The 21993-nt window shown below is 45.8% G+C and overlaps 3 protein-coding genes across 9 annotated transcripts in view; 1 reads left to right on the top strand and 2 right to left on the bottom strand.

The window, feature by feature from the left end:
- The window catches only part of RSBN1 (round spermatid basic protein 1), a 52993-nt gene extending 49927 nt beyond the window's left edge, over positions 1-3066 (bottom strand). The window contains exon 1 of one of the 2 annotated variants that reach the window (XM_075910291.1): positions 2513-3066. In XM_075910291.1, coding sequence (XP_075766406.1) covers positions 2513-2933 — 421 coding nt within the window. In that variant the 5' untranslated portion in view covers positions 2934-3066. The remainder of the gene's footprint in view (positions 1-2512) is intronic. The other variant, XM_075910290.1, reaches the window with a different exon arrangement.
- A 2960-nt stretch (positions 3067-6026) lies between these two features.
- PTPN22 (protein tyrosine phosphatase non-receptor type 22) overlaps positions 6027-21993 on the bottom strand; it is a 41376-nt gene continuing 25409 nt past the window's right edge. Inside the window, exons 17-21 of one of the 2 annotated variants that reach the window (XM_006118786.4) lie at positions 13690-13770; positions 12564-12670; positions 11553-11583; positions 9748-9825; positions 6027-7075 (exon numbers count right to left, since the gene is read on the bottom strand). In XM_006118786.4, the coding sequence (XP_006118848.2) occupies positions 7011-7075; positions 9748-9825; positions 11553-11583; positions 12564-12670; positions 13690-13770 (362 nt within the window). In that variant the 3' untranslated portion in view covers positions 6027-7010. Of the gene's footprint in view, positions 7076-9747; positions 9826-11552; positions 11584-12563; positions 12671-13689; positions 13771-15441; positions 18708-21993 lie in introns of those variants that run through there. The other variant, XM_075910287.1, reaches the window with a different exon arrangement.
- The window catches only part of LOC102454290 (polymeric immunoglobulin receptor-like), a 55532-nt gene continuing 47204 nt past the window's right edge, over positions 13666-21993 (top strand). For 4 of the 5 annotated variants that reach the window (XM_075910298.1, XM_025182474.2, XM_025182477.2 and 1 more), the window contains exon 1: positions 13666-13793. The gene's annotated coding sequence lies outside the window, so the exon portion shown is untranslated. The remainder of the gene's footprint in view (positions 13794-21993) is intronic. The other variant, XM_075910299.1, reaches the window with a different exon arrangement.

Genomic DNA, 21993 nt, shown 5'->3' with positions numbered 1-21993 from the left:
AAGGTGAGCCAACTGAAGGTTGTAAGAGATTAAGCCAACAAAAACTGAGGAATGAGGAAAATAAAGTCTACTTATTAGTCACTTAAAAGTAAACACTGAAATACTCCTGAAGTTGCATTTTAATTGTTAAACTTTAACACACACTTTATTGAATATGTAGGTGTTTTATTATAGCATTAGGATGCTCTCCTAAGAATACCTAAGCAAAGGGCTGTATTTTACATTTAAAAATTTCCATTGACTACCACATCAACTAATTTTCAGTCTTTATCAACAGCAGACACATCAAGTTAATCTTATTAACTGCTGCACTTTACCTTTGCTCAGTATGGTATAGAATCTCACTATTATAGTGGAAGTAGAGATATATCTGTTGGAAGAGTTAACTGGTTAATTAAAATTATACCATTTATCATTATACCCCAGCCATCATGTCCCCTGTCCCTCAATGTCAGAGCCTCAGACCCATTGTACTACCAGCCCAGCTATGGTGGCCTGGACTACCCCGGGCCAGTTAAACCAGTTACTAGGTAGGCCTAACGTTACCAGTTAGCCTTTTAAATCCCTAGTTAACAGTGCATTTGGTAGTAGACAAAAACAGCCTTGCGGCTTTGTGGTGATACTTAATCGAGTCATGTAGAACGTTTAGTCTGAAGTGGGGAGTTTAGTGAAGACTGCCCATTTACATATAGCGCAAAAAATTCTCCACACACCTCAGTGAATTTAGGAGCATTTAAAAATTAGATTATGGTTTTGGTGCTATGCTCCTAATGTCAAGAGGAAATATAGCACCACTAGGTGATTAGAAATATTGCATTATTTTGAACTTGTTAATGTGGCAACTTGAAGTTTGGTACACTAATGTAGCCTAACATCAGTTCAAGGTAAGTGTCTTCAAGGAGATGTGTTACTGATAGCCATAGTCAGTCATCAGCTCAGCCTAAAGTAAAGGGAATTTTCAGAACAGCTGAAAGGAGGAAACCTATGTTGAACTAAACACATCAGGTTTATGATTAGGGCCCTACCAGTTTCACAGCCATGAAGAAAAAAAAGCAGCGTGTCGATGTTGACGTTGCAGTACTGGTGACACATTGGATTAACCTCCAAAATCCACGCTTACCAGTCACTGGCCACCCAACATCCACTCTTTTTAGCATATTAGCTCAACCTGCATTAACAGGAGTGTTGTGAGCAAGACATGAAAAGTCATTCTTCCACTCTACGCTGATTAGGTCTCAGAGTATTGTGCCCAGTTCTGAGCATCACATTTCAAGGAAGATGTGGAAGAGACCCAGAGAAGAGCAAAAAGAATGATTAAAGGGGTAGAGAACATGACTGATGAAGGAAGACTGAAAGAATTGGGCTTGTTTAGTTTGGAAAGGAGAAGACAGGGGGACATGATATCGGTTTTCGGGTATCTAAAAAGGGGAAGGAGAAAAGTGGTTGTCCTATCCTCAAAGGTCAAAGAGAAGAAGCAATGGTCTTCAACTGCAGCAAGGGAGGTTTAGGTTGGACATTAGGAAAAGTTCCTGTCAGGGTGGTTAGAGACTAGAATAAGTTGTCTGGGGAGGTTGTGGAATCTTCCTCTCTGGAGATATTTAAGAGCTGGTTAAACATTTAGACATTTAACTGGAGTGATGATTTTCTTCTCATCAAGAACATCTCTCTTTCATAACTGAATAAATATACCATTATTTTAGTCAAGTCTGGCTTTAGTTTTTATATCAAGTAGTATGAAAATAAGACATGGAGTGGTAAAGTTGTAATTAGAGCCCCATTTTCTCTCAACTGTTAAGCCTTCCCTACTGCCTAAATATTGTGATTTTTTTTTTTAAAGGAAGCCAGAAGCAATAGAGCCTAACTCTAGAAGAGGCATAACACCACCATGCCCCCGGGTTCCCAAACATGCCAGTACTAAAACTTTACAGATGGATAGCAGAAAAATCCACTCTTGCTGTGTTAACTGGGGTTTCAGTTTCACAACGTTGACGTGAGGCTGCGACTAGTAATTATGCCAGTACAATCTTTTAAGTTTCTTTAAATAAGATCCCGCTTCTTGTTTGAAACTATGACTTTTCCCTCGCTTATACACCAGTTAGAGGGACTGCAATATTGGGAGAGACCAGCCCCTTTAGGCGTACACGCTCGTCTAGTCCACTTCCCCCACGCCAGGCAATAGGCTAGCTAGGCACTACGCAGCCGGGGTACAACATGGGCTTGCTCCACAGCCGCCTGTCCGTCCCCGAGGACGGGGCTTGCAGAGCTGCCGGCGGAGAGAGGCTTCAGACCCGGCACCTCCGGTCTGTGAAGGACTGGGGGCGAGGCAAGGGCCAAACGCTGCTCCCACCCCCAGGAGCGGCTGAGCCTGCGGCCCGCAGAGCCCTGCCTGGGGCAGGAAGCGGCGTGTCCCGCACGCGCACGCAGCCACGCGAAGGCGTTGCTCGGGGTGACAGCCCCAGGGGCGCCTCAAGCCTCCCCCCCCCCCCCGCCGGGCCCTCGCCCGCCACCTCACCTCGCTTGCTGGGCCGCCCCGCTGCCCCGTCCCCGGGACTCCCCCGCTTCCCCTTGTGCGGCTTGGCGCCGGCGGGGTGGCCGGGCTCCGAGTCCGCAGCCGGGCGGTGGCGGTGGTGATGGTGCCGCTCCTGGTGCGGAGGCCCCTGCGGCAGGCTGAGGGGCGAGAAGGTGAAGAGCCCCGCGGCTGCGGCCGGGGGCAGGCCGGGCAGGGCGGCCGGAGGCATTGGCTCCGCCGGGCTGGGCCCCACCAGGAGGGGCTGGCTCAGCTTGACCCGCTTGCCGCCGACAGGCTCTCCAGCGGGTGCCCGCCGCCTCCTGCCGCTCCCCCGGGGCCGGCCAGGCCGCTCCCCCGAGGACAGCGGGGGCGACTCCTCTGGGCCCCGGGATACGGCGCGAACCGCAGCGACCTGCGCAGCCATTTCACAGTCTCCCTCACACACATTTAAATGGCCCGAGCGCCAGGCACTAACACGCAGGCGCCGCGGGAAGCCTCATGGGAAATGTAGTTCCATCTGGTACAGCGGGGCCCCTCGCCCTAATCTCCAAGCGCATGCGTCAGCGCACAGCCTGCTGGGAAAAAGAGTTTCTAGTGAGGGTTACCCGCTAGGTCCTGGGGAGAAAAGCGTGCCGGGAATCACGCAGGCCGGCACAGTCACGTGGTCCCCAACGGTCATAACGGCCCACACACCAGACAGAGGTGAGGCGCGTATCCCGCCCACACGGCTGTGGCGCAGTCCGGGCCCCATGGGATTCGCTCCCCGTCAGCAGCGGCCTCCTCGCATAGTCCCTCCCCGCCTGGCCTAGGCCACCTCCTCCTCAGGCCGAGCCTGCCCGCCCCCCCGCATCACAGCCAGCCTGGCTGTCCCGGGGCGGCTCTACCGCTCGCCTCACGGAGCGCTTCCTTCCCCGGGCATGCCCCTCCCCGCTGTAAAGGCCGCGGCAGCGCTTTCGTTTTCGGCTGACAGACTCGGCCGCCGTCAGGTGCTCGCCAGAGGGGGCTCGAGAGTCTCCTCGCTCGGGGACAGGCTGGAAGTGCGGACGGTGGAAGCCCCTGGCGGTTCTGCGAGCAGCCCGCCGCCTCAGCGACAGCGGGCCCTTTCCCCTGCTACCCTGAACCAGCATTGTCCTTGCGCCCAGGCCAGGGGCGGCCCGCCGCGCAGCGCGATGCAGACTAGCCCGCGCGTGCTGAACGGTGTCTGGCCCGAGCCGGCTGGGTTTGGCGGGTCTAATGTGGCTTCCCTGCTGTGTCACACGGGTGGCGGGCTAGGGGCTCTGCATGCTGCGCAGAGACAGTAGGTTGGAGAAAGTTTGGTGGTGCCCAGAGCCCCCACACTTCCCCCACGTGACTGAGAGGATCTGGGGTGTGGGCTGTGGGACAAAGTTTGGGTGCTGTGCACAGGCTCTGCGCTGAGGCGGGGAATTGGGGTGCAGAGTCTGGGAGAGAGATTGGGTGTGGGAAGGGGTACAGGGATGCAGGCTCTAGAAGGGAGTTTGGGAGGGGTGGAGGGTGCAGCACTTACCTGGGGCACTCCCCTGTGGCAGCAGCTATTAAGCAGGGGGTGTGGTGGGGACAAGGGGGTCTCAACGGGCTGCTGCCTGTAGCCACCATGCCATAGCTGCCATTGACCGCAGGGTACTTGGGGTAAGGGCAGCTCACAGAGATACCACCCCTGCCCAAGGCTGTAGGGACATGCCAACAGCCACGCAGAGCAAGTGGGCAGGAGGCTGCTGCAGCCCTACTGTGCTTCCAGTGGTAGCAGCGGGGGGCCTGCACACCCTTTTAAATTTCCGGGGAGCATGCTCGGGGGAGCACATGGCAACAGCAGGTATGACCAAGGGAGAGACCCAGCACCAAACTTTCCTGGAGCAGAGCCATGAAGAGCATGGAGATTGAGAACAAAGTCAGAAGAGAACAGACATCAGTCTCCTGCCCTGTCTGTCTCCTGCCCTGTCAGTCAAGTTGAAACGAGAAAAATAAATGTTTTGGCCACATCACCCTACTCTACAGCCCTCCACTAGTTCCCACCCTTATCACAGAAAAGCTACTTATATGCACTTTCAAGATGCTTCATAGTCTATCCCCACCCACTAGGGATGTGAAGGACTACTTGACATGGTAGTTGACTAGTCACTTAGGGTATGTCTACACTACCACCCTAGTTCGAACTAGGGTGGTAATGTAGGCAACTGGAGTTGCAAATGAAGCCCGGGATTTGAATTTCCTGGGCTTCATTTGCATAAAGCCGGGCGCCGTCATTTTTCACGACGCCATTGTTTCACGAGGAGTAACGGTAGTTTGGACTAGGAAGCCTAGTCCGAACTACCTAGTCTGTGCCACGTGTAGCCGCGCGGCACGGAGTCCGCACTAGCGGACATTTAAAAATGGCGGCACCCGGCTTTATGCAAATGAAGCCCAGGAAATTCAAATCCCGGGCTTCATTTGCAACTCCGGTTGCCTACATTACCGCCCTAGTTCGAACTAGGGTGGTAGTGTAGACATACCCTAAGTGACTAGTCGACTACCATGTCCATCCTTACATCCCCCATCCTTGCTGTCTCTATCAGAAAGAGCCAGCAAAGGAGGGGGGAGAGAAGGAGGTCGGTCAAAGTGGCAGTGTGGCTTGAAGCCTGAGGCTAGACCCCAGGCTCCACGCGGCACTACCACTTTGAAACACTGCATGCAGCCCAGAGCCAGCTGAGGTGTCCCCAGGCTGCACGCAGCATTTCAAAGCGGCAGCATTGTGTGGAACCCGGGATCAGCTGAGGACTCCCCAGCTGACCCCGGGCTGCATACGGCAGTGACCGCTTCAAAACGTCGCGGAGAGCCTGGTGTCAGGCTCCTCCTTGTGTTTCAAAGTGGCAGGGCCACATGGAGTCCAGGGTCAGCTGGGGGCTCCATGCGGCACTGCCGCTTTGAAATGCCACAGGCGTCAGGCTCATGGGCTACGTCTACACTGGCCCCTTTTCCGAAAGGGGCATGCTAATTTCACAGGTTGTAATAGGGAAATCCGCGGGGGATTTAAATATCCCCCGCGGCATTTAAATAAAAATGTCCGCCGCTTTTTTCCAGCTTTTAGAAAAGCCGGAAAAGAGCGTCTACACTGGCCCCGATCCTCCGGAAAAAAGCCCTTTTCCTGAGGAACTCTTATTCTTATTTGGTAATTTCCACCACATGCATCCATGCACCCTGGAATTTCCACCACATGCATCTGACGAAGTGGGTCTTTGCCCACGAAAGCTTATGCTCCAATAAATCTGTTAGTCTGTAAGGTGCCACAGGACTCCTCGTCGCTTTTCCCATAAGCCCTTAATGTATTTGGTTACTCACATTTTTGCTTTTATGTGGATGGTACTCCCTATCTGTTTGACTTTACTACTAGTAATGGGAATCTAGCTATTGACACTTCAGTGAACATGAAATTATACTTTATTTTTACTTGATATTTGTGAAAAATGGGTCAAGATACTCTAAAGATAAGCATATATTATATTCAAGTGCTCTTTGAACTTATAAAAAAGTCTAGAAAAACTGGCATGCTAGATAAATAAACTTTATTTTGTATAGCATCTTTCATACACATAAAATATTTCACATTCATTATTCCATTCACTGAGATTTCATGTCTGACTTCTAGTTATTACCTTGTCAATATTTTAAAAATTAAAAGGCTAGCTTTCAATGTAATTTGCCTGATTTGATACCAGATACTTTTTAATTTTGTCTTACAAGGCTGCTCTACTTTACATGGGAGTTGAGCAGGCCCCAGCTGTCCCAAAAGAAGAAGAGCACGAAAAGATCTTGCAGTCTTTTTTGCTCCCCTCTCCTCCATGTTTGCCCAAAACATAAGATAATCTTAAATGGCAATCAATTCACAGTACTTGGGAGTTCCCTTGTATGAAACCATTTACATCTAAACTGCCTATGGATGTAGCATACCTTTTGAGCTGATAAAAGGCAAGCTCAACCCTATGACAAATGCAAAGGTACAGAACAAAGGGATACAATTTGCTTCTGAGGCATTCACACTTTGGAGATAACTATTTTAATTATGACTAGCTGTATAAGACTATGAGTAAAGTTATGCATGTGCTTAAGTGATGGGAGAATCCAGACCATCATTTTGTAGTGGTGCCACTTGATTAACTTAATTGGGACTTACTACCATAATAGGAGAATCAGGTCTGTTGTCATATAGTAAATTGTAATTCTCCAAAAAATTATTCTATTTTCAGAAACAGTAAACAAAATTGCCCCAATATGTTTTTAGTTACATTAACTGGAAGGGTCAAGCAGCTGATGTGCAGTTGTACACCCCTTGTTATACTAAAACCACATGGAGGAGTTTGTATGCTATGCTCTATGACTTTATATAACAAAGATAAAATTTTATTGCTAATGTTCTGACAGTAATTATGTTGTGAAGAACATGTGCGGCATGTCAGAGGGATATGGCAAATCTGCAGTATTTGGAACCATATGCATCTGTGAAACTGAATTAAATATTCCAAGTTGGTGGAGGATTTCTTGGTCCTTTAGGCTTCAAAAATCGATTCGTAAAGCCTGGGAGCAAAAGCAAAATATTACAAGAATACAGTAAATACACTATATATTTTATACGTTGCTCATACAATTCCATGAGATTTGTTTCTGAAGAGATTGGAGCTCTATACACAATGGGTACGTCTAAACTACATGGCTCTGTCGACGGAGCTATGTAGATTAGTTTACTCGAAAAAGGGAAATGAAGCGGCAATTTAAATAATCACCGCTTCATTTAAATCAAAACGGCCGCCGCACTGTGCTAACAAACAGCTGATCGCCATAGCGCGCTGATTTAAATGAAGTGGGGATTATTTAAATTGCCACTTCATTTCTCTTTGTCGTCCTGCCTCATCTACATGGCTCCGTTGACGGAGCCATGTAGTCTAGACACATCCAATATGTGGTACATTGCTCTAGTCATGTTAAGTGAATGTAATGGTATCAAACAAAATTAAAGTGATTATGTAAGAAGACTCCATCTGTTCACATGCTGTTATATTAAGGTACCTCAAAAGCAATAAATTAGGTCGTGCTTTGACTTCCTGCTGGAAGGGCATAACAAGTAGGGTTCTGCAGGGGTCTATTTTGGGACCGGTTCTGTTCAATATTTTTATCAACAATTTAGATGATGGCATAAAGAGTATGATTATTAAGTTTGCAGATGATACCAAGCTGGAAGGAGTTGCAAGTGCTTTGGAGGATAAGGTCAAAGTTCAAAATGATATGCACAAACTAGAAAAATAGTCTGAGGTAAATAGGATGAAGTTTAATTAAGGTTGTTAAAATGCGGTTAATTGACTAGTCAACGGAATTTCCATTGACTAATTGATAGACACTTCCTCATTCCTCCTTTGAAATGTACAAGAGCTCCTGCTGGGCTCTTGTACATTTCAAAGGAGGAATGCAGAACTCGGTGTATAGCCCAGGGCCAGCAGGAAGTCCTGCTGACTCCGGGCTGCATGCTGGTGCCTACTTTGAAATGCACAAGAGTCCCCAATGGGGGCTCTTGTGCATTTCAAAGCCATGCAGCCTGGGGTCAGCGGGGGAGTCACAGTCCCCCGCTGACCCTGGGCTCCATTCTACACTGCATGCCGCTAGAAGCCCAGGATCAGCTGGACGGGGACAGCGGGGCTGACTGGGGAAATGGGGGGGAACCGGCTGGTGGAAGCAGGGCTGGCCGGGGGGGGCCAGGGTTGGGGTAGGAGCCTGGCTGGGGGAGATCAAGAGGAGGAGGGGAGAACTGGGTGCTGGAAGCAGGGCTGGACTGGGGCAGCGGGACTGGCCGGGGAAGATCGGGGGGTGCGAGGTCGGGGGTAGCAGGGCTGGACTAGGAAGCAGGGCTGGATGGGGAGAACTGGCCACCAGAAGCAGGGCTGGACAGGGGCAGTGGGGCTGGCCAGATGAGATCGGGAGGAGAAGTGGGGGAAAATGGCCAGCCAGGAGGGGGTTGGGAGAAATGGGGCTGGCTGAAGGGGAGCGAAGCACAAATGAGTCCAGCTCCAGGGATTCCATTTTGCTGCTCCCCCCCCCCCCCCCCCCCCCCCCCCCCCCCCCCCCCCCCCCCACACACACACACACACACACTTCCTCGAGTAGTTGCGAACTGTCTGGCTGGTAGACACACTCACCAGCCTGAGCACATCTGCCAGCCAGGCAGTTCGCAACTACAAACTGATACATCTAATAATAATAAAACTTACCTAATGAGAAAATACCAGACATTTTATATGTCCAGTATTTTCTCAATTTGTTTCCCGGACAGAAACCTCAAATACCAGACTGTCCAGTACAAAACCGGACACCTGGCAATCCTACCCCTCCATGCACCGTCCCTCCTAGCCAGATACCCTAACCCCTGTCTGCTCCTGCTCCTGCCTCCCCGAGTGCCTGTGCGGCGCCAGGTCCCCCAAGCCCTGGCCCAGGCTGGGTGGAGGATGCAGCCGGGTGAAACAGTGAAAATTTAATTCATTTTTCATTCTTTTTTTTTTATATGCGTTTATATTTTTGGGCTGCAAAAAACAGTACTGGAAAAAAAATGGGTTCCAACTAAAGTAAAAAGTTTGGGAAACCCTGGTCTAGCCAGTTTTCTGTCCGTCTTACAGTCCATTTATCCAAACCATACTCCCTTAACTTGCTGGCAAGAATATTGTGGGTGACCGTATCAAAAGCTTTGCTAAAGCTGGCACTGGGGGCTTTGGGAGGACCAGAAACAACTTATTTGAATATTCATCATTTGTTTAATGAATATGCAAATATGCAGATGACTATTACCAGTCCTCCAAAAATCTCGTGAATGGATTTACTGTTCTCCATGTCAAAAAGTTTGGGAACCCCCTGATATAAGGCATATGTAGTTCATGTGTAAAATTATACATAAACTTTTAAAATTATTAAGTTATAAGGTCACTCAGCTTTAAACAAATCAATGGTCTTCATTTTTATGTATGTGCCATAAAATTACACAGACCACCAGGCAATTGCTGTAGCACCTGACAAAAAGTGTTTGCAGTTATAATTAAGGCACATATTAAGATTACTTTGGCATCATTTACTTAACACACCCATTTGGTGATTTATGTCACTTTTCTTGCCCTAGCTAGTAGTTGGGCTCCATATATTTATTTAGGTTTTTTAAAGTCTTTATAGTTATCAAAAAGTCCAAATAGAAAGGAAAGATGTGAAGAACTTACCGAAGCTCAGGAAAGAGTTGGAGGAGTTTGACTGGACAGATTCTGGTGGTTTTGCCAGTGAAGATGGGCTACAGATACCTAGAAAAACACAAGAAAGCTTTAGTGACAAATAAACACCTCCTCATGTCCTGGGAGGAGAGGCTATGAGCAAATTTTTACTTCAATATGAGAGGTAATCTCTCTTAACATACAAGCTCTATAGACATTAATAATGTTCTATATGCATTCATAATGAAGATGTCATCATAAAATGCACTGGGCATCTTGTGTGCTCAGAGTTTGGAATTCTCAGCAATCCAAGTTTTAAAACAAGTCATTTTAGTTTCAGACACTCACCACGAAGTTAAAGTGACCATACAGTCTTAGTGAAAAATTTATTATTAATGCAAGAAACACAGGAGGAAGTTGCATTCCATGCAAGATCCAAGACAGAGGCAAGGCAAATGGAACTGTATGCCATTTTTGCTTTTCCTTATTGCCACCCAATCATGGGGCCAGATTAGCTTGTGATACAAGCTACAACAGACTTGAGTTTGCACTAACTTGCATCCACTGGAATAGCCTTCCAGGCTGGTATGCCATCTCATAATTGCCAGATTACCTCAGCATTCAGACCACCACCCCAATATACCTCCTGCATGGAGGTTAGGTCCATAAAAGGCTATTAGCCAGGGGATAAAATGGTGTTGGCCTCTGTTTGTCAGAGGCTGGAGAGGGATGGAAGGAGACAAATCGCTAGATCATTGTCTTCGGTCCACCATCTCTGGGGCACCTGGTGCTGGCCACTGTCGGCAGACAGGATACTGGGCTAGATGGACCTTTGGTCTGACCCAGTACGGCCGTTCTTATGTTCTTATGTTATGTTCTTAGTCTGGAGCTAGAAAGGGGGGATGGCATATAACCCTGGATAGTCTGGTTGTATGCCACTTGGGAATATCCCTGTGCTGGGGAAATGCACAACCAGTTTGTAAAGGCAGTTTTCCACCTCCTTTGAGCTACGAGAGCGGTAGAAAACAAATGGAACATGGACCAGGATCTGGCCTAGGAGTGTCCATCACAGATTGTGAATGACAGACAGTCTTGGCAGCTGCTGTTTCAGAGCTGTCCATCATAACCGGTGCCAAATAAGATAATGTCCTTGTGGATATGGAACCTGATCTCACAGACCCTTACCATACCAGTTTTGATAGGATTACTTTTTGAGTTCTAGTGTAGGATCAGACCCCAAGCTTTTAATAAATAAAGCTGGTGACAATATAAATATTAATAATACTCTTAATTCTGCTACAAATAAATGTTTTGCTAATGCACCAAATCAACATATATGTTTCACAGTGTTTTTGACTGTGACTAATTTAAAAATAGATCAGATGTTAGGATACCTGCAGTTTTAGGTAACACTTTTTATATTACAGCACCTCAGAATGTATGGGAAAGGCTGGGCAAAACAAGCTGAAAGATTGATTAGTTTGATTAGAACTGGGATGAAAGGCCAAGGCGGATTCCATATACACTAGCAACCTTGAGTGAACCCATTAGCAATAATAGCGACACTGAGACATATAGGTCTTTAATGAATTCTGTCTGCAATGCTAAGTGCTTTGAGATGTCTAAAAGAAAGATATTAGAGAAGAGCAACAGATTATTCATCCAATCAGGTGGTGAGTACCCTGGGCTCCAAACAGGAGTGGTAGAAATGAAGGACTCTTAGCATCTTGCTGGTTCAGATCCTAAAAGAAAAACAGATGCTACATACATATATCCCACCAGACAGAGAGAGACTTGTTAATGATCAAAAGACTTACTTTTTTTCACGTTTCGTAAAATTTTCAAGCTCTGTAAAAAAAAGTTTTTAAATTAAAGATTTTGCTGTTGAGGCAACTATTTGCATCAAGCTGGAGATCAGTGCCTACAGGCAAAAAAAAAAAAAATTCACTGCTGCACAACCATGCAAAACAGCATGCATTTATCACGTCACATGTGCAGAGTCCTATAGTTTCCTTGGTCACTGGCTTTTTTCAGCCAAAATGAAAACTTCCCAGAGTGTACACAGCAGGGTACCACAGGTATCCTGAAATAGTTACCCCGTGTCTTTTAAAAGCACCCTTCATTTCAAAATATTTTCCAAAATAGCAGGCACGCTATTCTGGAATCCCTGTAACCCTCATTCCATGACGGTTCATAGATGTCTCAAAATAGCATGTTAGTTTGAAATTTGGCACTGTGTAGACTTGCCAAATTTCAAAATAAGCTATTTTGAAATACAATTGAAATAAGATATGCAATTTGTGTAGCACAAATTGCGTATCTTATTTCGAATGTAGGGTGCTGTGTAGAAGTCCCCTTATATTGTTCAAATTATTTTTTTCTCAATAACTCTTTCCTTTAGCAGACACATTCACAAACTAAATGAGGACATTCCCTAGACTAGCACCTGAGCTCAGGATTGTGGAATAGTGAAGTCTGCCCCTCAGTTGGAATTTGAGGCCCCTATATATGACCAGCTTTTCTGAGAAGAGTTGGCACAATTCATGGAAAACTGATGATAGTTAGGCAGCCAGTCACATAATTTGACAGAGATTACTTTTGTCCCTGTTGTGCAACTGTGAATCTTTTCTTCTTTCCTGCAGCTCCGTTTGCAGTGTCACCACAAATCACGCTGCCTAAATGTGTACTCTTGCCATCAATACGAGAAGTCCTAAACGCATGCCTTTGTTCTCTTAGCATCTATATGAGGTAAGTAATAAGAAAATAAAAGCTGCTGCAGTTAGAAAAGCTGGAGCTCTCTTTCCTCCCTTTTCCCTCTGATATTTTACTTTACTCCTCCTGAAGCATTTCACAGGCTCTTTTGATGACTCTTCAGAAGCTTTATTTCCTGAGTTCCCAGAGTTCCTAGGGGAATTCCTCTCAATAAGCTGCAGACCTAGGAAAACAACATACAGCAAAATATTTCCAGAGGATTACATGCACATCCTCATGCTTCATTTCTAAACATTGTGTGTGTTGTCTTTGTACTTTCTTTATAAAGTAATTTTTGAAATTGGTGTAGGTATTTATATTTGCCGTTTTGTTGCTAATCTGCCCAGCAAATTTCCCAGTTGCAATTTTGGTTTTTTACATACATATTATCCTAAGGGAAATAGTGAAAGAACCATCACTTGGGACATTTAAAGGTACTACTCTGCCCTGATTAGGCCTCAGCTGGAGTACTGTGTCCAATTCTGGGCACCACATTTCAGGGAAGATGTGGACAAATTGGAGAAGGTCCAGAGAAGAGCAACAAGAATGATTAAAAGTCTAGAAAATATGACCTATGAGGGAAGATTGAAAGAATTGGGTTTGTTTAGTCTGTAAAAAAGAAGACTGAGGGAACATGATAACAGCTTTCAAGTACCTACAGGGTTGTTACAAGGAGGAGGGAGAAAAATTATTCTCCTTAACTTCTAATGATAGAACAAGAAGCACTGGGCTCAGACTTCAGCAAGGGAGGTTTAGGTTGAACATTAGGAAAGATTGTCAGGGTATTTGAGAACTGGTATAAATTGCCTAAGGAATATTGGTTGTTGGAATATTGGTTGTTGGAGATTTTTAAGAGCAGATTAGACAGACACCTGTCAGGAATGGTTCTGGGGGTGCTTGGTCCTGCCGTGGATGCAGGGGACTGGATTTGATGACCTCTCATGGTTCTTTCCATTTCTGTGATTCTATAAGAATACACTGTGAAGTACAATTAGCAAGGAGCAGGGGACAGAGTATGATTAGAGAGGAACTCAACGTCTCTACCATCTCTGCTTTCTGGAATTTGCTTTATTCAGTGAGCTACAGGTTTTTCAGATAGGATATTTCATTTGTTTGGATACCTGATCTTGTTTCCTTTTAATTGTGCTAAATTTTTATTGTGCTAAATCTCTATTACAGGTGAAGAAAACATTTACCACTTACTTTCCTCATCAGCAAGAAAGAATGACTCAGGGGTTCTTTCAGGAAGTGGAGGAGGGGTTGAAGAGCGATCCCGGTGTTTCTCTAAGATAGCAAGAGTGACACAAGTAAGGAAAACAAAACAATATTTTTAATTAGCTTTTTAAAGTCCTTTGTGATACTGACAGTTACATCAACTTGGGTGTGACCCATTAGGGATGTTAGCTGTCGGGTAATAGAATAGTAAAGTAACTGCATGATTTCTTAGTGGTTAGTCGACTATTCTATAGTCCCCAGGGTAGGGCCAGCAGCCAGTGCAATCCAACCCCACTCCTGGTGATCCCACGCAGGGTGCCAGGCAGAAGCCAGCTCTCCTTACAGACTGCCTTCCTGCCTGCCGATACAGAAGCAGAAGTGCTGGGTGGCAGCAGCCCCTGTCCACAGGAGGGTCCGAGCTCCCCATGGACAGAAGCTGCTGTGGAGGCAGGGAGTGATGGAGGCTGCCAAGAAGTAGCCTCTGTCTGCAGCGGGCCCAGGCTCACCGCAGACAGAGGCTGCTCTGGCAGCAGCTCCTGTCCGCAAGTGGGTAAGAGGGGTCTGAGACTGCTCCAGCTTCTGTCTGTGGATAGGTTGGACAACCACAGACAGGGGCTGTTCCTGAGAACCAGCCTCTGGCTACAGTGGGCCCTGGCTCTTTGTGAATAGAGGCTGCTCCAGCAGCAGCCCCTGTCTTCAGGGAGCTCGGATCCCTCCATGGACAGTGGCTACTGCTGAAGCAGCTTCTGTCCACAGCCAGAGGAGCAGCCTCTGCTGTGAAGTACCTTCCTCTGTCCCCCACACCGCTAACTTTTCAGCTGGCTCCCCCCAGCACCGGCTCCTGCTTCCCCTCTCCCCTTCCTGTTTCTGATACAGAGATAGCGGGGGGGGGGGAAGGAATGTGAATAAGCCTAGTTTTATTAATCGACTAGTTGACTACTTGTTCACATCCCTATGACCTATAGCAACATAAGAGGGATTGAAATGTAATCAAGACAATCAACTCGTATATGAATTTCAAAGAGATATACTATAACTATACCATCAGTCATAAACCCATTTATTTGTAGTAATGGAAATCAAGAGTAGATGCTAAGTGTATTTGGCTGAGCTTATCTGTATCTGATTAGAAGTTTAACAGTGTATCTCCAAATTAGTTTGTATATGCTAATCCCCTTTCATGTCTTAATTGCATTATATTCTGCATGCAGATGGTTCGGTTAATCTTAATAGCAAAGATGTAAGATAATACAGGAAACTAGGGATGTGAAATGTTAACCAGTATTTATCACCCTTAATGGGTGAGGCTTACTGGTTCTGGTTAACCGGTGGGGACTAGTTTAAGCCATAAAACTGAGGATTCCAGCATAGGTGTTGGGTGAGGTTGCACGAGGGGCCACATGCACCCCCCCAAGGTGTACACACACTGAGGATGTTAATGACTAGTTGACATGTGGGCGCTTCTGCTTTGACATGCACAAGAGCCCCCTCTCGGGACTCTTGTACATTTCAAAGCTGGCACGCCCGTGCAGCCCAGGGCCAACGGGAAGTCCTGCTGACTCCGGGCTCCACGTAGGTGCTTCCACTTTGAAATGCACAAGAGTCCCCAGGCATTTGTGCATTTCAAAGTGGAAGTGCCCTCGTGTAGCTCAGAGTCAGCGGGACTTCCCGCTGGCCCTGGGCTGCATGCGGAATTCCAATTTTGAAATGCACACAAGCCCCAGTGGGGGCTCTTCCACATTTTAAAGGAGAAATGCAGATGTGCCTATTGACTAGTCGAGTAGTCAATGGAAATTCCACCGACTGCTTGATTAGTAAGTGAATCGTTATTTAAAATCCTTAACACACACCCCAAGGCCTGAGGTAGGCTGTGCCTACTCCTCCCACACTCACCAGCAGCATCAGTGGGGAAAGTGCAAACCAGGCAGCTCCAGCCCATGCAGTGCCACTCCCTGGGCACATCGCTTCAGGGGTGGGGTGGAACAGCCCCAGCACTCCCTGGAAGTGGAAGTGGAGCCTGTTCTGGAGAATGCCAGGGTAGTCCTTCCCTTCCCCGGAATGGCATGGCTGGGGAGCCGTGCCATGCGAGCTGGAGCCACCCAGCCTACACTTTCCCTGCTGCCACCAATATGTGCGGGGGGATGCAGTGCAAAGGGATGGAGTAAGGGTAGGGTGGAGCGGAGACAGAGCAAGGGCCAGGGGAGGTGGGACCTGGAGCAGAAAGGGGTTGATTTCCAGGTTTACCTTAGAATTCTTGACTGCCTGCCTTTTTGATTATATAACCTTTTAAGTGATTCCAGAAAGATTATCATAGCAGAAAAGGTGAGGCTGTTTATATGTAACTAAGAGAGTATCTACACTGCCAGGCTTAACTCTAAATAAGCTACGCAAATTGAGCTACGTCAATTGCGTATCTTATTTCTAAATAGCTTATTTTGAAATAAGCTTCCTCAACCATGGGATGCTATTCCAGGAACGACTGCTAGGCAGAGATGGTGTTCACCTTTGAAGCAGGGGGAAGATCCTATTTGGCCACAGATTGGCTAACCTAGGGTGATGTCATGCTAGGAGTCTAGTACAGGCCACCTACCCAGGTGGAAGAGGTAGATGAGGCTTTTTTTAAACAACTAACAAAATCATCCAAAGCCCAAGATTTGGTGGTGATGGGGGACTTCAACTATCCAGATATATGCTGGGAAAATAACACAGTGGGGCACAGACTATCCAATAAGTTCTTGGACTGCATTGGAGACAACTTTTTATTTCAGAAGGTTGAAAAAGCTACCGGGGGGAAGCTGTTCTAGATTTGATTTTAACAAATAGGGAGGAACTGGTTGAGAATTTGAAAGTGGAAGGCAGCATGGGTGAAAGTGATCATGAAATCATAGAGTTCACAATTCTAAGGAAGGGTAGAAGGGAGAACAACAAAATAGAAATAATGGATTTCAGGAAGGCGGATTTTGGTAAGCTCAGAGAGCTGGTAGGTAAGGTCCCATGGGAATCGAGACTGAGGGGAAAAACAAGTGAGGAGAGTTGGCAGTTTTTCAAAGGGACATTATTAAGGGCCCAAAAGCAAGATATTCCATTGCATAGGAAAGATAGAAAATATGGCAAAAGACCACCTTGGCTTAACCACAAGATCTTGCATGATCTAAAAATAAAAAGGAGTCCTATAAAAAATGGAAAGTAGGACAAATTACAAAGGATGAATACAGGCAAACAACACAGGAAGGCAGGGGCAAGATTAGAAAGGAAATGGCACAAAATGAGCTCAAACTAGCTACAGGAATAAAGGGAAACAAGAAGACTTTTCATAAATACATTAGAAGCAAGAGGACAGGGTAAGCCCACTGCTTAGTGAGGAGGGAGAAACAGGAAACTTGGAAATGGCAGAGATGCTTAATGACTTCTTTGTTTCGATCTTCACCGAGAAGTTTGAAGGAATGCCTTACATAGTGAATGCTAGTGGGAAAGGAGTAGGTTTAGAAGATAAAATAAAAAAAGAACAAGTTAAAAATCACCTAGAAAAGTTATATGCCTGCAAGTCACCAGGGCCTGATGAAATGCATCCTAGAATACTCAAGGAGCTGATAGAGGAGGTATCTGAGCCTCTAGTTATCATCTTTGGAAAATCATGGGAGACAGGAGAGATTCCAGAAGACTGGGAAAGGGCAAATCTAGTGCCCATCTATAAAAAGGGAAACAAGAACAACCCAGGAAACTACAGACCAGTCAGTTTAACTTCTGTGCCAGGGAAGATAATGGAGCAAGTAATTAAGGAAATCATCTGCAAACACTTGGAAGGTAGTAAGGTGATAGGGAACTGTCAGCCAACGGTCAGGGCAGTGTATGTGTGTGTGTCTCCTAAGTCTTTGACTGCTAAGACACGAAGTCTCGTCGCAGCAGGCAGCCCAGAAGGCTGAAAGGAGCCCCGAGAGTTTAACGTCTGTGACTTTACTGCTAGGACCGAGGTCCCGTCGCAGAGGGTAGCCAAACAGGCTAACAGACGCCCCAGTGTGTAGGAAGAGCTTATTACACCTTAGATTTTAGCTGCTAGAACAGCAGCGGGCAGCCTGGGAAAGGCTGGAAAGGTGCCCCAACGGATCTTGTCACCTGGGAGTGACACAGATCCAAACGCCCAAGCTCTCCCTATGTCTGTCCCTTTATGACCGGCTGAAGTTCTTTTAAATTGTGCTTGGTTCTATTACAGCAACTGAAGGAGTCAGGTTAAAACTTAAACAGTTACAGGTTTATTAAAGGAACTTATAAATCATATGGTTACAATGGCTATTGCTCTATTTCTTAATGCTAGCAAATATATATATAGATCTTAAAAAGTGGTTACAGGAAAAAGGTAAAGATAGAAAATAGAAATAATGGTACCAAATGACAGCTTAATCTTTAAAAGAGCTCTAACACTATGTATATATACTTAAACAAAGGACCACATCCAGGTACAATTTTTACCCCTTCTGTGCCTCTCGACTCCAGCGTGTCAGGCTAGGGCCGGTCTCTCAATTCCTTGGAAAGACGAATACGAGGTGGGCGTCCCCTCTGGAACCTCGGGAGGTCAAACACCAAACCCGACCAGCAGATAGGTGGTAGATTGACACACAAAGTCAGTGTGCTGCTGGACTCATCTTTATACCCCTGGGGGCCCGTATTCTCTTTCTTATCTTAAGAGGCCAAATTTTACTGGTCCGTTTTGTGGCGCCAGTTCTTACAAGCAAGTTTCAAGTTAATTTACACTTGTAAGAGAGGAAGATAGCTAAATTAGGACTGCCAGATGTTCTTGTTGGGCGGGAGATTCCTCCCCCCGCAGATGGTTGTGTGTTCGTATCAATATGGGTTAAGTCAAGGGCACGCTGTACAGCCTCTTGGTCAACAATTAGTTTGACCACCCTCCTATCTCTTCTTACATTTGGTCACGGTCACTGAGCCAGCATATCTAAACCTCCTGCTCCAAGGTTTTCAAAGAATATGCTGTTTTCCTGCTCTGATGTGCCCTGCATGGTTTCAAGCAGACAAAGATGGATGTTAAAATGGGGGTTCACGTCTGGCTACATTCCACCCCCTGATACGACACACCACGTCCCAGGATACAAGGTGGCGGTGATACCAGCACCTTTTGCCCACCTTGGGGGAATCTAAAAATGCCCGATGGTCTGATTAAGGGGTTCAGAATCGAGGACTTGGCTGGGATCTTTTTCTAGTGCTGCATATCGAATGTGCACAGAAGTGATAGCTACATTAACTAGGCGTTTCACAATACACAAGGTTATGCAGAAAATGATTACAACAATTACAATAATTAAAACAGTGATTATAATGGAATGCAGGAAAGGAGTTAGGGAAAGTCCTAAATGTTGGGCTAACCAATTTAGCCATGAGATTTCCCCATCTTTAGTTACAGCATGTAGTATTTTAACTGTATCTTTTATAGCAGATACATCTTGTTCAATCTGCCCTGAGTGGGTCACATAGAAACAACAAGATTGATTAATCACAGCACATACTCCTCCTTGTTGGGCTAAAATTGCATCTAAAGCTATTCTATTTTGTAGGGCAAAGCGGGCCACTGATTGGATCTGCTCATTGAGTAGGCCCAGAGCATCTGCAGTGTGGTTGAAAGCTATTTCTAGTTGCCCTGACACATTTACTATGGCTTGTTCAAGTTCAGCTACTCCAAGCCAGGGCAAGAATGCATGGGTAAATTGATGGAAACCTGTGGGACGTCTCACAAGAGGGTTAATAGTAAATTTCCTCTTGTATCGGTGTAAGAAGCTTCCAAGGTTTGTGATACCTGGAGCTGTAATGTGTGGGTGTACCGTTAATCCTCCAGGCACAGCATGTCCCAGAGAGCACCGTCCTATCCAGCCTACTGGCAGGTATTTGTAGGCCTTAGTCCCACAAATGAAAAATAGTCCAGGCTCTTTGTTAAGGATAGGGGAATATGGCCCCTTGTACCATCCCTTTCCTGTGTGTCTCTCCTTTGGGGCATGGTACGCAGCACAATAACTGCTATTAGTGACAGAGCACTGGAGAGCGAATAGCAGATCTTGTAGGATCTGGTCTGATGGCAAGAGGTCTGCCTTAGCACACTGGTCAGGCAGCAGGCTACTGCCATTTACCAGTGTAGGGTTGTAAATGCCATCATGGATTGTAAAGAACAAATCATGTCAAACCAATCTGATAGCTTTCTTTGATAACGAGTCTTGTGGATAAAGGAGAAGCGGTGGATGTGGTATAGCTGGTCCCCGAGTTGCAAATGGTTGACTTACAACCATTCGCAGTTACGACCAAAGCTGTCGTAAATGGCGGACCCCGAGTTACAAACGCCATCTGTGCTTACAAACAGCACGGTCACATGTAACTCAATGGGGTCCAACTTACGAATGAACCGAGTTATGACCAACTGCTCAGTCCGTAACTGGTTCGTAAATCAGAGAGAGGCTGTATACCTAGACTTTAGTAAGGCATTTGATACGGTCTTGCATGATATTCTTATCAATAAACTAGGCAAATACAACTTAGATAGGGCTACTATAAGGTGGGTGTATAACTGGCTGGATAACTGTACTCAGAGAGTAGTTATTAATGGTTCTCAATCCTGCTGGAAAGATATAACAAGTGGGGTTCTGCAGGGGTCTGTTTTGGGACTGGCTCTCTTCAATATCTTCATTAACAATTTAGATATTGGCATAGAGAGTACGCTTATTAAGTTTGCAGATGATACCAAGCTGGGAGGGGTTGCGACTGCTTTGGAGGATAGGGTCATAATTCAAAATTGGAGAAATGGTCTAAGATAAACAGGATGAAGTTTAATAAAGACAAATGCAAAGTGCTCTACTTAGGAAGGAGCAATCAGTTTCACACATACAGAATGGGAAGTGACTGTCTAGGAAGGAGTACTGCAGAAAGGGATCTAGGGGTTATAGTGGACCACAAGCTAAATATGAGTCAACAGTGTGATGCTGTTGCAAAAAAAGCAAACATGATACTGGGATGCATTAACAGGTGTGTTGTGAGAAAGACACGAGAAGTCATTCTTCCGCTCTACTCTGTGCTGGGTAGGCCTCAGTTGGAGTATTGTGTCCAGTTCTGGGCACTGCATTTCAGGAAAGATCTGGAGAAACTGGAGAGGGTCCAGAGAAGAGCAACAAGAATGATTAAAGGTCTAGAAAATATGGCTTATGAAGGAAGACTGAAAGAACTGGGTTTGTTTAGTTTAGAAAAGAGAAGACTGAGGGGGGACATGATAGCAGTTTTCAGGTATCTAAAAGGATGTCATGAGGAGGAGGGAGAAAACTTGTTCTTCCTAGCCTCTGAGGATAGAACAAGAAGGAAAGGGCTTAAATTGCAGCAAGAGAGGTTTAGGTTGGACATTAGGAAAAAGTTCCTAACTGTCAGAGTGGTTAAACATTGGAATAAATTGCCCAGGGAGGTTGTGGAATCCCCATCTTTGGAGATATTTAAGAGTAGGTTAGATAAATGTCTATGGGATGGTTTAGTCAGTAGTTGGTCCTGCCATGAGGGCAGGGGACTGGACTCGATGACCTCTCGAGGTCCCTTCCAGACCTAGTATTCTATGATTCTATGAAATAGGGAATGTCTACACAGCACTTACTTTGAAACAGAGCACTCTTCCTCCGACTTCACTTATTCGTCATACAATGAGGGTTACAGGAGTCGGAGTAAGAAGTCCTCCAGCTTGACAGTATTTTGACACTATTTCGAGATAACTGCCTGCTGTGTAGATGCGGACTAAGTAATTTCATTATAGTGCTAGTTATTTCAAAATAGTGTTGCAGTTTAGACATACTCTAACTGAGAACTTTGTACATATTGGTATGTATACTGATCTTTAAATCTTTTTCATCTCTTTTTATTATAAAACCTTCACTTTTATTTACAAAAGAGAATGAATGGCTGGTTCTTTGGAACTCACAAACCTCACATGGTGAAACAGGTTTTCAGTAACCACTCACTGTATTAGACTTATCTGGCTGGCTGGAAGTCAAGGGTCAGAATGCTTAAAGGTTCTGTATTTGGCTTCTTGGTGACCAGTATGGTCTTATAGAAACTGTTACTGGCTTGGTTAATCTAATTATAGAATAAGCCACCTGTTTTGGTGATTGTGTGCCCTATTACTTGCAGTCTGTCTTGAGGGTATCATTCTCAATGTGGCCCATCTAATCCATTTCTCATATCAGCTTATATTGTATTGGGCTGACATCCCCTACGGTGACATCACTAATGCAATCATTATAAATCTACAATCCTTCTCAAGAG

This window comes from Pelodiscus sinensis, chromosome 27, assembly GCF_049634645.1.
Source record: "Pelodiscus sinensis isolate JC-2024 chromosome 27, ASM4963464v1, whole genome shotgun sequence".
NCBI classification, from domain to species: Eukaryota; Metazoa; Chordata; order Testudines; family Trionychidae; genus Pelodiscus; species Pelodiscus sinensis.
This window is presented reverse-complemented; position numbering and strand designations above follow the sequence as displayed.